Source organism: Nomascus leucogenys, chromosome 4, assembly GCF_006542625.1.
Source record: "Nomascus leucogenys isolate Asia chromosome 4, Asia_NLE_v1, whole genome shotgun sequence".
Classification (NCBI taxonomy): domain Eukaryota; kingdom Metazoa; phylum Chordata; class Mammalia; order Primates; family Hylobatidae; genus Nomascus; species Nomascus leucogenys.
Genome location: NC_044384.1, coordinates 91,200,864 through 91,217,401, shown reverse-complemented (window position 1 = coordinate 91,217,401; position 16,538 = coordinate 91,200,864). Strand labels below are relative to the sequence as shown.

Here is a 16,538-nt window from a genome sequence, read left to right as displayed (position 1 = left end):
AAGGGGCATGTTCCCCCTCCAATGCCTCCTCAACAATAGGCGTCAAGCTCTCCTAAGGAATCCTAGCTTCTCTTAGCGGCTCCCAGCCCTTGCTTCCTGGAAGGAGGGAAAGTGACCAGGGGAAAGTAAGGGGACCAGCAGGCCATCCTCCTCTCCTTTTCCGCTCAGCCTAAGCCCCAGCCCCCGCCCTGCTGGGGGAAGCCAGGGTCTGTATTCTGTGCTGTGCAATAAAAGCAGTGACCCACAGCTTTTCTCCCGGGAGGTGGGTGGGAGAAAAGGACAAATCTCTACAAGGACAGAAAGCTCATCCCTCACTTACAAAGCATGCTACAGACCTGGAAGAGACGTGAGCACATCGGGAAAAAGGATGCAAACATGAACGCAGGCATAGGTAACATCCAACAGCAGCAACAAGGCATTCATGCTCACAAGTAACAAAACACATGAACACCAAAATGAGATGCCTTTCTTCGGGGCAAAATGTACAAAAATATGTAGACCCAGCCAGGATTTGGGGGTACTGGGCACACCCATATACTGTCGACAGATTTTATGAAGGACAATTTGGCAATATAAAAAAAAATTAAATTAAATTAAAAGGCATATTCCCTGACTCAGTAATTCTATTTTGAGGAATTTGTTCTATTTGAGAAAAATACCTGGATGGATGCATCGATATGTGCAAAGACATTGACCTCATCCCTAGTTATAGAAGAAAAACATGGAAGATGAGCTTGGTTGAGTAATTTATAGACAGTTTACAAGACCAGTTCTGCGCTCAGACAGCCTGGATTCAAATCCCATCTCTGCCCACAATGCTAGGCAATTCGTGGAAGCTACTCAATGTCTCCCTGCTTTAGTTTCCTCATCTGTACACTAGAAATAACTCTCTCCCTTTCTAGGAGCCGCCTTGATGGTTAATCTGTATCACTTAGAGCCGGGTTTATAGGCAAGGCTGGCTAAATGTTAGCTGTTTCCATTTTCATTGTAATGGTAAAACCATCAATGGAGGGGAAATTAAGAGGACTAAAAAAATATATACAGCAAAAATTTCCTCAAAAAAAGTTTATACATTCAAAAAAACCACTTGCACAAAGGAGAAGTGCAAAGACAACTTTCAAAGAAAGGTGGAGGAGGAGAGGGGGGCCATGAGGGCTTAGGAAGTCAGGATCAGGGAGACAGTCTAGTTGGTTTCTAGAATGGATGACAGCAGGATCTGGCTAGGAGCTCTCCACTGGCCTTGGCAAGAGCAAAGGAAGGGGGTAGGGCACTGCAGATGAACCACAGGCCAGTCACCTGCCTGGCAAAAATCACAAGGAAAGGAAGAAGCAGCTATAGGGAATCAGCATCAAATAAAATGCCTATTTCTCTCCCAACCCTCCAGGGCTTAAAAAATAAAACCAACATAAAGAGAGGAGACAAGTAGCCAACCAATGGAGAGATTACTATGATCCCAGAACTGTTTAAGGCTGTGACCACAGTGTGGACAACCAACCCAGGGCACGGGGTGGCCCCAATAAAACAAATAGTGCTATTAGACTTGTGGTCCTTCACCATGTCCTACTCATTTTTTCCCCTCCTTTTTACTTTCTCTTTTAAAGACCAGTTCTCCCTATGTTGCCCAGGCTGGTCTCGAACTCCCAGGCTCAAGCAATCTTCCCACCTTGGCCTCCTAAAGTGCTGGGATTACAGGCATGAGCTACCACACCCAGCCTACTTTTCTATAGATAGATTCATATTCTTCCTATTTTCCTTTTTTCTCTCCCCTCTGCTTTTGTTCAGTCAAGAGTAACCCAAAGACAACTGAAGATGATTCAAGAAACTGTTCAACTGCCCAAATGAAAAGTGGCTTGAAAATAAGACTGCTTCATTCACACATGCACTACAGCCAGGTAAGCCATAAATATGCTAACCATGCTCAATCTTACAAGCAACTAAAGAAATGCAAAATTAGGCAGGGCCTGGGTGGCTCATGTCTGTAATCCCAACTGAACGACCTTTGGGCCTTCTAAAGCTTCATCTTCTTTGACTAGTAAGTACACTGAAAGGAATCTAAACTAAGGAAATCATCAAACATTTAATGTAACACAAATGTGGGTTCAAGTATGCTGATCATAAATGCAACAATTTACAATGGGGGAGGTGGTGCATGTAGGGGAATGTTAAACCATTTTATAGCCAATGGCTGCAGTAACAACTATTCCCTCAGCCAAGCCTGTGTCATCGATGTGGCAGCAGGGTGACACTGTGCACACACCATGTGGTGCGGCAGGAGCCGTGCGGCACACGTGTGCACTGTGTATCCAGGCAGGCAAGCGCTCAAGGGAAGGGAATGAGGCATGGTCACCAGGAGCTGCAAAAACACCAGCCAAGACTCATTTTGAAGTTTCATTTATCTTTACAACTTAAAATGAGTTAGACGCTTCATAATAATTTTACGAAGGAAAAAGAGTATGGGGAAATTCACTAAGCTGCTGAGATTTACTTTTAGAAGTATAGTGTTCTTTACACTTGCCTGTATTTTCTACATATGACTTTTATAATAGGGAAGTAAAAAGAAAAAAAAAAATTACTGGTCCACAGTCTACCACAACCAGAGCTCTAGTCTACGAGTCACAATGAGATGGAGGAAAATAAGACGACAGGCTAAGAAAGAAAGAAAATTGACCTCAGAAATCATCGAACAGGTGTCCAATAAGAAAAAAGAGGCCGGGTGTGGTGGCTCATGCCTGTAATCCCAGCACTCTGGGAGGCTGAGGCCGGCGGATCACGAGGTCAAGAGATTGAGACCATCCCGGCCAACATGGTGAAACCACGTCTCTACTAAAAATACAAAAATTAGCTGGGCGTGGTGGTGCACGCCTGTAGTTGTAGCTACTCGGGAGGCTGAGGCAGAAGAATCGCTTGAACCCGGGAGGCAGAGGTTGCAGTGAGCCGAGATCATATCACTGCACTCCAGCCTGGCGACACAGTGAGACTCGGTCTCAAAAAAAAAAAAAAAAAAAAAAAAATAAAGAAAAAAAAGAAAAGAAAAGGAAAAAAAAGAAAAGAAAAGGGGAGAAAAAAGAAAGGGGAAAAAAAGGAACTGACCCAAAGGGGAAAAAAAGTTAATAGCGTCTGGATGAATCACAGGTAAGAAAGAAGTACAAGGAAAAAACGCACAGAACCTTAAAGCACCACACGCTCACACCATGGGGAAGAGAATGCACACCAATGAGGGCAAACTAGGCAGACGTGCCCAGGCGGCTCCTGGGGGCCCTGTGATAAAGTCTAAAGAGAAGTGATGCAAGCCCAGAAAGAAGGACCTGCTATAACCCACATGGGGCAGGGAAGATGGGGTGTCCCCTCTGGAGGGCAGCCCCCAGCTGGTGAGCAGGCATCACTCCCGGCTCCCAGTGCCCCACCTAGAGAGGGACACCTGAATGTCACCTTCCGTAGTGGAAAACAGACAGGAAAAAGTAGAAGGGACAGATACAGGTACATCCACTGCCCACCCCTGCTGCTGCCCCAGGCATTACTTGCAGCACTTGCAGTGAAGAAATCCCACTCCTAGTGGCCCTCATCCATTAGCCCAGGCCCCAGTGCTGAGATGCGGAGGAAGGAAGATACTGGTGATTGGCCCCAGGTCCCTACCACCAACACCCACCCCCAAGATCCCTAATCCACAGCCCGTCACGCAGCATTTGTCTCCAAGACCTGAAACTGAAAGCCACCAGTCAGTCAGTCATGTGTCGCTGGAAATGCTATTGCACCGGAATGGAACCCGTTAGCTACAGCCAGGCTAACAGGTTACGAACAGTGCTCCCTGGGAAAACCAGGCTGGGATGAGACAGCCTGGCAAGGCCATTTGAAGATGAGCATATGGTTCCTCAGATAAAAGTAAGAGCTGACCTAGTCAAGCTTATCTTACCAACTGGCAGGCTGATCCATGCCACTAACATTACGAGTGCAATGATATGCCATAGCAAGCATATTGTAAAGATGTGTTTCAGGACAAATCAAAGAGCAGGAAAACATTTTTCAGTCTTATTTCCGCTTTTTTTAGGGTAAAACCTAGTAGGTTCAGATTTCTGAGTTAAGTGCTGATCATATGTGTATGATCTTTTTAAACGTTAAAAATATACATTAGACGCATGCAAACTTCAGAGACACTTGGGAAAAGAATGGTATCATCTCCACCCAACAGAGTAAACAAACAAACTACAAGACCGAGGCCTGGCAAAGTGGACAGCACCACTACAGCCCAGGAGTTGCAGCCTGACTCCTGCGTTGGTGCCCACCCAGCTGCAGGGTCTGGAGCATCACATGGTCTGCATCACTGTCAAATTATCCAGCACAGACTCATGACTACAGCGCCAAGCATAACACAGAAAGGCAACGGGATCCCCATCTAACTCAGGGAGCAAACACACAATGCAGTTCTCAGTCTAACTCTTGGAGAGCAGTCTCACCCAGGGCTGCCCAGCAGATGAGTGGCTGGGTGTGGGTTTTGTGGGTTTCCTGCCCCTGGCTCCAAGTTCTTCCATCTTTGTGGACTGACCCTGTCTGATGCCAACCAGAAGGTCAAGTCAGTACTCACCATAGGCTGTCCAGGGTCAGAAAATTTCACTTTAATATCCTGCAGGTGTTTCAAGATTGGTTCATCATATTCCTAATCAAAAAGAGAAAAAAAATTCCAATAGGCTTTTAAAAAAACAACACATCTCTCCCGAAGTCATGGTTGCATAGGCTCCCAGATGTTGCATAACTAGCCCTACTGGATTTCTGTCCTTGTCAAGTAATAACTACCAGGAAGAAACCCAAACTTATTCACCAACTCCCTGTCACAGAGAAGCAGCACCAAGGTGTCCCCTTTCCCTAGTGTGGAGCAACGGTGGCTGCCACTGCCAGCAAAGGGCAGTGCCACTGACACCGGCCTGCCTGCAATACTGGGGCAAGGGCCTTCACTGCTTTCCTGCCACCAGCTGCCACTGCACACAGAGATCAGAAATGCTACCAACGAAGACTGTTGGTCCTCAGCCTCTCTGAGGAGACAGAGCAGAAACCTGGAAGTCAGAAGAGAAGGCTAGATCGGCTACAGCCTTGGCAGCCAGCTTCCCCACCTGTGGCAATAAAGTTGTGCATGGCTTAACAATGGGGGCACCTCCTGAGAAACACATTGTTAGGCAATTCGGTGTGCGTTCATCAGAGTATATTTACACAAACCTAGATAGTGCAGCCTACTATCCACTATTGCTCCTATGCTACAAACCTGAACAGCATGTGACTGTACTGAATACTGGAAGCAGCTGGTGATGGTAATTATTTGTGTATCTAAACACAGAGAAGGTACAGTAAGAATATGGTATCATAATCTTACAGGACTGCCATCCTATATGCAGTCTGTTGTGACCAAAATATGTTATGTGGCTCATGACTGTATCCAAAACTCACAATACACACGGTCACTTCTTTATTTTTTTTGAGACGGAGTCTCGCTCTGCCGCCCAGACTGGAGTGCAATGGTGTGATCTCAGTCACTGCAAGCTCCGCCTCCCGGCCTCACCCTCCCAAGTAGCTGGGACTACAGGCGCCCGCCACCATGCCTGGCTAATTTTTTGTATTTTTAGTAGAGACGGGGTTTCACCGTGTTAGCCAGGATGGTCTTATCTCCTGACCTCGTGATCTGCCCGCCTCGGCCTCCCAAAGTGCTGGGATTACAGGCGCGAGCCACCATGCCCAGCCACACATGGTAAGGACACTTACATAGAGCGTGTCTGAGATCCAACTTGCGGGCACCATGGAAGAGTGGGGCATCATGGAAGAGCACACAATTCTTATCTGTGTCTGTTATCATTTTACAAGTGATATTTCTTTAAACTCAGTTTGCCAATACCTGTCAGCTTAGAAAGTCCCAGTGAGGAAAGTCAGAAGAGGAGTGGGAAGACCTGAATCCTCAGAAACATGCACTGGCAGCAGGCGCTTCGTTTGTAACATGGCAGTCGCTTCTCTACCCCCAAAGTCTGGGCACTGAACCTCAAAATGTCTTGAAGTTGCATTAAGTTTTCCTTAAATCATTTTTTCTCTTTTTTAGTTGTATGTAATAACTGTACTATTTATGGGACACACTGACATTTTGATGCACATATACAATGTGTAATAAATCAGGACCATCACCTCAAACATTTATTTTTGAACATTCAAAACCCATCCTCTAGCTTTCTGAAAATACACACTAAATTATCGTTAGCCACATTCACCCTACAGTGCTACAAAACACCAGAACTTACTCCTCCCATCTAGCAGTCATTCTGTATCTGATAACAGACCTCTCAACAGACCTATCCCTATTTATCCTCCCCTTTCTCTCCCTCTTAGCCTTTATCAACAATTCTCTGCTTCAGTGAGCTGTTTTTGTAGCTCCCACATGAGTGTGAACATGAGGTATTTCCCTTTCTGTGCCTGACTTTCCATTAAGTGAGTCCTAATTTTCAACTCTTCTGACATTATAGAACAAAACAGAAACATCAACAAAAAGATACCTGCAAGTATCTAGACAAAAAGTAACCCAAAGGCAGTTGTGAAATGGCCCACACCTGCATGCAATGTTCAGTCTCCAACGCTGCGAGTGCCACCCACGGAGGCATGCGCTGGCTCTAGATCACCAAGACGAGCACTTCCACCAGCATGCTTTCCAGAGATGGCACTGGGAACTTCAAACTCATCCCACTCAAAGACACAGTGCCCACTCATGTTTTCCCAAACGTCATAAAATAACCATTATGTTCTAATTTCCTCAAGCAGCCATGTACCCTGTGGGTCAAAACTTTAAATGTCCAGGGCAGATATAAGGTAATGCCCCACAATGGCAGACACTCAAGACTCAGGAAGCAAAGGCACAACACTGGAGGCATCGCACTCAGATCGTAAAGCTGCCATCTCAAATTTTCCACTCTACTTGCAGGAATATATTTCAACTATCCCCAAATTTAGAACAAAGGGAGTCAATTAATCTGTCTTTGGAATTTAATATTTGACCAAAATGAGCTGGGCACAGTGGCGCACACCTACGGTCCCAGCTACTCGGGAGGACCCCTTGAGGCCAGGAGACTGAGACAGTAGTGCACTGTGACTGTGCCTATGAAAAGCCACTGACCTCTAGGCTGGGCATCATAGCAAGGCCATGTCCCTTAAAAATGAAAGGGCTTCTCTCAGAAATGGCAGACTTCAAAACCAGACATTAAAAAACAACGGTTGGCCGGGTGCGGTGGCTCATGCCTGTAATCCCAGCATTTTGGGAGGCCAAGGCAGGTGGATGACGAGGTCAGCAGATCGAGACCATCATGACTAACACAGTGAAACCCTGTCTCTACTAAAAATAAAAAAATTAGCCAGGTGTGGTGGCGGGTGCCTGTAGTCCCAGCTACTTGGGAGGCTGCGGCAGGAGAATGGCATGAACCCAGGAGGTGGAGCTTACAGTGAGCCGAGATCACGCCACTGCACTCCAGCCTGGGTGACAGAGCGAGACTCCGTAATAAAAAAAAAAAAAAAAAAAAAAAGAAAAAATTGTTTTAAAAAAATCAAAATAGAACACGCTACCATTACCTGCTATGAGGTTACAAACAGTACAAATAACGTTTCCTCATTCTCTGCATATTAAATGAGTACTCTATCAACCCCTGCATATCTTTTTAAAGCTGTTAAAACAGAAAGCAACAAAAGACACTTCATGGCTGAAATGCTGAAGCACTGACACTAATACATACAGAGGTGCTGGGAGAAAGAGAAAGGACACTCCATTAAAATGTGGCCAAATGCCTCACTGTGCTCTCAAAACCCAAGGCAGCGCTATCCATGGCCAGTGACCCCAATGCCATAACCAGGTGGCCACACGCACAGAAGGGGACACCAAAACTCACTCAAGTCACCTAACTCTAGCTCCCAAACCCTGTTATCACTGCACCCCCAATCCCACGTGAAGATGCTCCAACCCTGCAGCGCAAGAATCACCCCAGGGCCCATGAGACAGGCAGCCCCACAGAACCAGAATCTGCACTGCCATGGCCACTCCCCATGCCCCCCGAAGTCTGAGCAGAACGAACTAAGAGCTAGTCTCTCCACCTGCTCCCTGCCATGGAGATTTTCAACTCTCAGGGTGCACATTAGAGTTCCTAAAACCACCTCAAAACTCTCAGTGCCATGGTGACAGATGAGGCATTTAGTTTTTGCTATTTAGTTTTCAAAGCTGCTCAGGTGATTGTAATACACAGTTAGGGTGAGACTACGGCTCTGGTAGACATTACTTAATTTTTCCAATGAAATTCTGGTGCATGGCATTCCTTTAAAAGTATGGTCTAGTCTTCTTAAATTCCACCTTTTCATATGAAAAGGAAGCTCAGATCAGGAAAAACCAAGGCTGTTCTATTTTAGATGCTTTCCGGCCTGGAAGGAGAATCAGAAATACATCACTCTTTCCATCTTTTCTCAAGTTTTGGCTTAGGACACAGGACACGCATTAAACAAGGGAGGTAGCAGAGGCAGCAATGTGATACATTTGTGAAAACCATTAAAAACTGTAGCTGTAAAATCCTATGCAAATTACAATATAGCAGTTTGCAACGGACAGTGCCTATGCTCTGTGATGGGAGAAGCAGTCTGCCCACACAAGCAGAGCCTGGAGCTGTCCTGAGCAAGTCTGAATGCAGACGTGCTGTTTCTGGGGACGCTGGAGCAATAAAAACCGACAGCAAGTCAGTCAGTGAAACTTAAGGCAAGATTTGTTTCTCTGTTCTAGAAACTTCTATTGTAACTCATTTCAGGGAAAACCAAATTTGTTACCTTTTAATTTGTTCACCATTTCACTATAGGAAGTGAAACGTCAAGGCAAGACAAAATCAGAAATGGTGGCTGAGTTTTGTTGTTGTTGTGTTTTTTGTTTTTTTTTTGAGACAGGGTCTCTGTCACCCACCAGGATGGAGTGCAGCACCGTGATCACGGCTCACCACAGCCTCAACCTCCTCGGCTCAGGTGATCCTCCTGCCTCAGCCTCCCAAGTACCTGGGACCACAGGCGCACACCACAACGCCGAGCTAACTTTTCTATTTTTTGTAGAGATGGGATTTCGCCATGCTGCCCAGGCTGGTCTCAAACGATCTGCCTACCTTGGCCTCCCAAAGTGCTGGGGCTACAGACATGAGCCACCATGCCTGGCCTTCTTTTTTTAAAAACAGACACTTTTTCAAGAGAAATGATCAGAAAATATTAGCAACTTGTTCAAAAATTCACTGAAATGTGTACACACACACACACACACACACACACACACACACACACAGCTCATCCCTTCAAAATTCATTCTACTCTGGTCTCCTGCCCTCACCCGTTCCTGTGCACTCACACCACAGTAAGACAGAGATGGGCTCTTGAATCTATTCATAGGCTTTCCCACAGGTGAGACAACAGACCTTTACAAGAGGTAAAAGGAACTGATTTGAAAGTTTTGGATCAGGCTAAAGTGCCCAGCTTTCCACCAAGAACTGCAAAAGACAGCATGGAAGCCCCACTGTGAATAAACCATTCACTGTGAGATCAGGACTGCTCACCTGAGGTCCTGGTCAGAGAAAGTGCCCTTCCGCCCACTATGAACAACCTTTCAATGCCCAGTTTAGTGCTTAAAAAATGCCATAGATAAGTAACGTTAGAAGACTACCACATAATCTCTTTACAAGATAGAAATGTGCTTACCTGGACTAATTCACTTAGCATATCTACATTTCTAAAGATGGTAAACCAGAACTCTGGAATTCCTTTGGGATTTGGCTCTTCAGCTGTTGCGGCTTCTTTTTCTGTTATGACTACTTTATTTTTCATGTCTCCCTAAAAAAAAAAAAAAAAAGATGCAAAATAGGTAACAAAAATACAAATTTACAAATAATGCAGTGGCTTAACGTAGAATATCATTTCTGAATCCTGTACTATCTCCAATCAAAAACCTTTCTTTCAGAGTCTGCATCTCCAGACCACTCACTGGGCCATGCAACACTTTTCAGATGCTTCTGAGGGAAAAAAGCATTCAAGTCATTACATCCACATGGAATTCCATACGATTTCACATCAAAGGCGAAGAAACTAAAGCAATGACAAAGTGCCACCAACTCTGGGAAAGGCCATTCAGTGCTAGCTCTGTGAGGTGCCATCCTGAGACAATCATCATCACAAATGCAGATGCAAAGACTGTACATCAACCTTAAAGAGATGCAATGCAAATATGTAGAGCATCTATCACTGGGCAAAAAAGGTCCAGTGCGAGGATAAATAAGTTCACTTGGACTAATAATCTGACCTCTTGTTAAAATTTGTGTGGTGGTAAGTTGAAGTAAAAAAAAAAAAAAAAATTTGCTGCAGCAGTATCTGCAGCAAGAAAGTGCTCAGCAGCTTTAAGGAAGTGGCTATAAATGCTGGTTCACAGCCACCATGCAAGCATCAGAAAGTGACCAGAAAGGCAACATGGCAAAGTGAAGGGGAGTCAGGCCCCAGGGAAAAGGTAGACCAAGGGAGGTGAAACACAACACTAAATGGAACTATGGGAAATTCTGAATGCCTTGCCAAACGGGACTGTTATTATGAAATGATCTTGCAGGCCTTTTAAATCAGCGAAGGCAGATTTCCCTTGAGCTGTTAGAAACTGATTCACCACTGTATTAATCCACAGCCATGGCTTCAATTAGGCCAGGTTCTACTATTTTAAAAGGATCAAAAACACATATGGCTACCAAAATTACCATATACCTCAAAAAAAAAAAAAAAAAAAAAAACTGCAAAAAGTTAGTTATAGGATAAAAGTTACTTGTCTCCCAAACATAAAATCAGGCTGACAAAGTTAATTCACGGTACACTGAGAGTTTTCACAGCACTGGAATGGGACCAGTCACTAAAAGAAGGCTGTGAGCAGGTGACTGATGGCCACACCACAACAATCATACGCAACCAATCCACTGGCTGAGCACCTCTCAGGGGGCATGCTAGTCCGTGCCACTGAGCAGGAAGGGACTCCCCTCACAACTCCCCCAATCTTCCAGTGACTGAGAACACAGGGGCATCTCTTCTTGATCTTTGCTTTCTCTGATGTTTTAATCTTTGTTGGTCTGATCCCTTATTTCAATATGCTCCTGTCCCCAGATAACTGAGGTGGCACTACATCTTACTCCTATCAACTGACAGTACTGTGGTCAGACGCTAGATCCATTATCACAAAGGAATCTAAACCCAATCTAATGATGCAGCAGCACCTACTGTTAGAAGCACATAAGTTTACTAGTCATTAAAAAATGCTTAACAGTATTAAAACAGAACATGAGTCACATTTTTCTAAAGACTTACAGCCAATTTCTCTTCCTCCTCATTTTCACTGTGCCATTCCGATTCCGCATCTGTTGGTTCAACATCACCGGTGATAAATTCTCTTCTCTACATAAAAATGAGACCTTATTAGAATTATGTTATTAGATTACTTGGAAACTCAAGAGTTAAATTTATAAATAATGTCTACAAAAAGACTTTGAAAACTGGATATTTTTATAACTTATTTTAAGATTCTAAATTTTAGGGTTCAAAGAAAAGTATTAAATGATTCCCTGGGTAAATCTGGATGTTTTACCTAAAGATGTAAAATAAAGACAGTTCCCGATTTCCAATGGTTCAACTAAAGATTTTTCAACTTCATGATGGTGCAGAAGCCATCACACTTTGGGCACCAATACAGCCACACTGTGTTCCACTCTCTGTGTAGTGTTCAATACATTACACGAGATACTCAGCACTTTATTATAAAATAGGCTTTGTGGAAGATGATTTTGCTAACTGCAGGCTAACCTAAGTGTTCTGAGCTTGTTTAAGGTAGTCTAGACTAAACTATGTTTGGTAGGTTAGATGCGTTCTTACCCTAGATGTTGTCAACTTATAATGGGTTTATCGGAACCTAACACCTTTGTAAGTTGAAAACTATCTGTATATTAAATTAACAGAGCCCCCTACCTTGTCAAAGAGAGGCTGGTATAGTGCTGCATACTTTCTTTCCAAGTCATGTACCTCTTCATAGAACTTGGCTTCTATGTGAGCACATCTCACCTGAAGTTGTTTCAATGCATTAATTCTTCTTTTTACTGCTTTAGGTAAACTAAAAAAGGGAGTAAAAAATACAACATCCTCATGCCTGCAAAATAAAGCAGCATGCTTTTCAATTTTATTAAAATAAATTTAGGTTAACATGGAATCAACATCCTTACTATGAACAAGACCTCTTAAAAATTAAGAAAAGGACAAATACCCCAATAGGAAAAAAAGGATACAAGAGGAAGCAGAAAAGATAATTCACGAAAGAAAAAACACAATTGTCAAACATAAAGATTCAATCTCATAAAATATCCAAAAAAAAGCAAACATTTAAGAACACTCATCTTTTCCTTACCAAATTGGCAATTAAAAACCAAAACAAAACACCTAGGTTTTACGAGGCTAAGGGCCAAGAAGCCCTCTAACTGACTCATCTTTCTGAAGGGCAGAAATATTGAAAATGTTCTTTGGACCCAGTAATTCCACTTCTAAGAATTTATCCTCAAGGCTGGGAGCAGTGGCTCATGCCTGTAATCCCACCACTCTGGGAGGCCAAGGTGGAAGGATTGCTTGAGGGCAGGACTCCAAGACCAGCCTGAGCAACATAGCAAGACCTCTCTCTACAAAAATTTTTAAAAATTAGCCAGGCATGATGGTGTGCGCCTGTAGTCCCAACTACTTAGGAGGCTGAGGTGGGAGGATCACTTGAGTCTGCGAGGTCAAGGCAGCAGGGAGCTACGATTGTGCTACTGCACTCCAGCCTGGGAAACAGAACAAGACCCTATCTTACCAAAAGGAAAAAAAAAATTTATCCTAATCAAGTATTTATGCTGGAGCGTCCATCGATAGATCTGCACAAGTGAAAAGGTGGGCAATGCAAGTTCAACAGCATTCAAATATGGCCTATTCATAATCACACTGTCCAGGAATATTTAGTGCCACGTGGGAATCCACACTTGTTAACACACTGGAGGAAAAAATCTGAGAAACACAGACCACAGGCAACACAACTTTGTCCTTGAGAGGGGTCAACTATGAGTTTACCTTTCAATTCTGTTCTATGTTTTAAAAAATAGTTTGTATGTATAACTTTTATAAATCAGAAGAAAAATCCTTGTGTTTAATCCATCAAAACTATTTGTTTAAAACGAAGCCCCTGGTCACAATCACGTGGACTGAACAGCAGATTCCTGGCCTCATCATAGACCCAGATAATCTACCTGGGGCAGGGCCCTGGGTCCTGCATCTTGAATACTCATTCACACAATCAGTCCTCAAGTCTAAGCACTTGACTTACCCTCCGACAAGAGACAGTACAGAGCAGTAGGCAAGTCACACACACATATCACTGGTCTGGGAGGTATTAGAACAACTGCCTTGCATCCCAAAGGACCACTCTCCTGGGTGAAATATAACCACAGCTACCTCAAGCTAAAGGTCCTTAGTTTAAGCAAAGACTCTCAAATAATGCTTAACATTCTAGAACTACTGCTAGTAGTAGATGAGAACAAGGGAAAAGCAGAAAGAATTTAACAAAATGGTAGACTCCCACTGCCATTTGTACCTCTTTTCTGCACTGATCATTCATTCATTTATTGTGACAGGATCTCACTCTGTTGCCCAAGCTGTAGTGCAGTGGTGCGATCTCAGCTCACTGTAGCCTCAACTTTCTGGGCTCAAATGATCCTCCCACCTCAGCATCCCGAGTAGTTGGACTACAGGGGCACATCCCCATGCCCAGCTAATTTTTTTGCATCCTGGAGAGATGGGGTTTGACCGTGTTGCCCAGGCTGGTCTCGAACTCCTGAGCTCAAGCAATCTGCCTGCCTCGGCCTCCCAAAGTGCTAGGATTACAGGTGTGAGCTACCACGCCTGGCTAATTATACAATTTTAAATTAGTTTAATTTTTGAAGCTTTCCAACTCTGACAAAGGATTTTTTTTTTAATTATACTTTAAGTTTTAGGGTACAAGTGCACAACGTGCAGGTTTGTTACATATGTATACATGTGCCATGCTGGTGTGCTGCACCCATTAACTCATCATTTAGACAAAGGATGTTAAACAAACTGGACCCTAGTGTGCCCACAACAGTCCTTCAATCATTCATACCAACTACACCCAGCCCTCTGCAGGCCCTTTTCCTGCAATATGGCTAATATGGAACCACTTCTAGTCCCACATAAACTTGTTCCCACTCAAGCAGTTCCTCTCAGAGAATGCCACCCCACCAACCCAGTTTCTAAAGCAAGAAAACTAGAAACCATTACTCATTCTCAATTCTTGCCACTCCCACTCAGTATCACTCCATCCCATCAATCTAGTCTGCAAAAAAAATAACATCAAAACACCTTGCCCACTAAGTAACCCCTGAGAAGCTTCTAAATGGGCAAAGCAAACTCTGAATGTCACCTTCTAGGCCAGGCGCAGTGGCTCACGCCTGTAATCCCAGCACTTTGGGAGGCTGAGGTGGGCAGATCACCTGAGGTCAGGAGTTGGAGATCGGCCTGGCCAACATGGCAAATCCCTGTCTCTACTAAAAATACAAAAAAAAAATAAAAAAAAAAAAAACATGTAGCAAATCACCATGGCACATGTATACCTATGTAACAAACCTGCACGCTCAGCACATCTACTCCAGAACGTAAAGTAAAACTACAAAAAACTAGCTGGGCATGGTGGCGCGCACCTGTAATTCCAGCTACTCGGGAGGCTGAGGCAGGAGAATCACCTGAACCTGGGAGGCGGAAGTTGCACTCCAGCCTGGATGACAGAGCAAGACTCTGTCTCAAAAAATAAAAATAAAAAATAAATGTCCCCTTCTTGTCATAATAGCCCTGGCAGTCCTGATTGGGGAAACCAGTCGGAAGGTGGGGCCTCCTGGGAGACCAAGCCCTGACCCAATTATAGATGGAAGCCCAGTAACAGCTCATCCCTTTAAAAAAAAAATTGCCATGCATGGTGGTACATGCCTATAGTTCCAGCTACTCTGGAGGCTGAAGTAGAAGGATTACTTGAGCTCAGGAGTTCAAGGTTACAATGAGCTATTACATGCCACTGCACTCCAGCCTAGACAACAAAGTGAGACTCCAACTCAAAAACCAAAAATTCCTTCCAGAAGTAAGACACGGAGGTCCTGACAAGAGCCATCCTAGGATTCTAGGATCACCATCCTTATCATTTTCATAGTGCAATACATCTAGGACATAGGCCTTTCGTAAGAAAGCAAAGGTGTCAGCCAGGCGCAGTGGCTCACCCGTTATCCCAGCATTTTGAGAGGCTGAGGCGGGAGAACCGATTGAGCCCATGAGTTCAAAACCAGCCTAGGCAATATAGCGAGACCCCATTCTTTTTTTTTTTTTTTTTTAAAGACAGTCTCACTGTCACCCAGGCTGGAGGGTAGTGAAAACTCACAGGCATGCGGCACTATGCCCAGTTTTTTTTTTTAAGGTGTTGGTGTCACAGGCTCATGTGGATAAGTCAGGAAGGAGTGATTCTCTTAGTTTAACTTAGGAGCCACCAGCTGTCCTCTCCAACTCGGATGATCTGTGAAGTCCTCTAGCCCTCCACAGGATGGCACTGTGCACTTCCTATCAGAACTGACAGGTCACTCTACTCCATCCACCAGGCAAACTCTGAGCCTAAGCACCGGGTAGGGTCACTCCTCTCGTATCCCAGTGCCTGTCTCTCACAGACAATGTCTTGGAATGAAAAAAACATTTATTCCTGTTCCGAGGAACTGAAAAATGGTTTTTCCTTTATTGTCCTTTTGTTTCTCCAAATTGCATGAGACCCTATTCACAGCACACTTACGTTTCGATGTAGCTGGAAGGGGTGTGAGGGACATTGTCAAGTCGCTCCTGTAAAGCTGCCAAAACTCGAGGATTCTGCATCACCTGATCTGTGAGCTTTTCTATGAAGAGTTAAGACCAAACATATTTAAAATATGCCCACCACATACAATAGCCAAGAGTCAAAAATTAGTAACATCTACTTAGCTTTGCCTAGATTTACATCTACTAATTTCTAAATACATATACCAGTGACTTCTTAAACATGTCTTGAAAATAATTAAAATTTTAAGAGGATTTAACACTCTGGGTTAATCACCTGATGGGCAGTTACAAATTTACTGAATAAATACCTAGAGAGTCCTGGCTCTCACCAGGACATCATTAATGTAAGTTCACATGGTCTACCCCCAAGTCCCATGGTGGTGTCCAGAAGCCAAGAACAGAGATGAGATCAGTTCCTCAAAGTAAAAGAGCATCCACTAGCTCCCCTGCTCACTGTGGTGCCATAGACTTCACTAGCTCCCTGCCAGCACTGTTCCCTAAGTTTTCTTTGCATGTGCTACTCGCCTCTGCCTTGAATGTCCTTCTGCCCAAACCCACCTCCCTCCAGGAAGCACTTCTGACCATTCCACCCCACTCAGGGCTAACCTACATGT

At 44.2% G+C, this 16,538-nt stretch overlaps 1 protein-coding gene and 1 non-coding gene across 12 annotated transcripts in view; both read right to left on the bottom strand.

Annotated features, from left to right (window-relative positions):
* Positions 1–16,538, bottom strand: part of NAP1L4 (nucleosome assembly protein 1 like 4) — a 48,776-nt gene that overhangs the window by 15,661 nt on the left and 16,577 nt on the right. For all 11 annotated transcript variants that reach the window (XM_003278044.4, XM_004087862.3, XM_030811456.1 and 8 more), the window contains 5 exons: positions 15,902–16,001; positions 12,013–12,154; positions 11,359–11,445; positions 9,724–9,855; positions 4,580–4,651 (listed from right to left, as the gene is read on the bottom strand). In XM_003278044.4, coding sequence (XP_003278092.1) covers positions 4,580–4,651; positions 9,724–9,855; positions 11,359–11,445; positions 12,013–12,154; positions 15,902–16,001 — 533 coding nt within the window. The remainder of the gene's footprint in view (positions 1–4,579; positions 4,652–9,723; positions 9,856–11,358; positions 11,446–12,012; positions 12,155–15,901; positions 16,002–16,538) is intronic.
* Positions 3,682–3,804, bottom strand: LOC115834963. Its single transcript, XR_004029945.1, has one exon. It is a non-coding gene; the product is annotated as a small nucleolar RNA SNORA54 (small nucleolar RNA).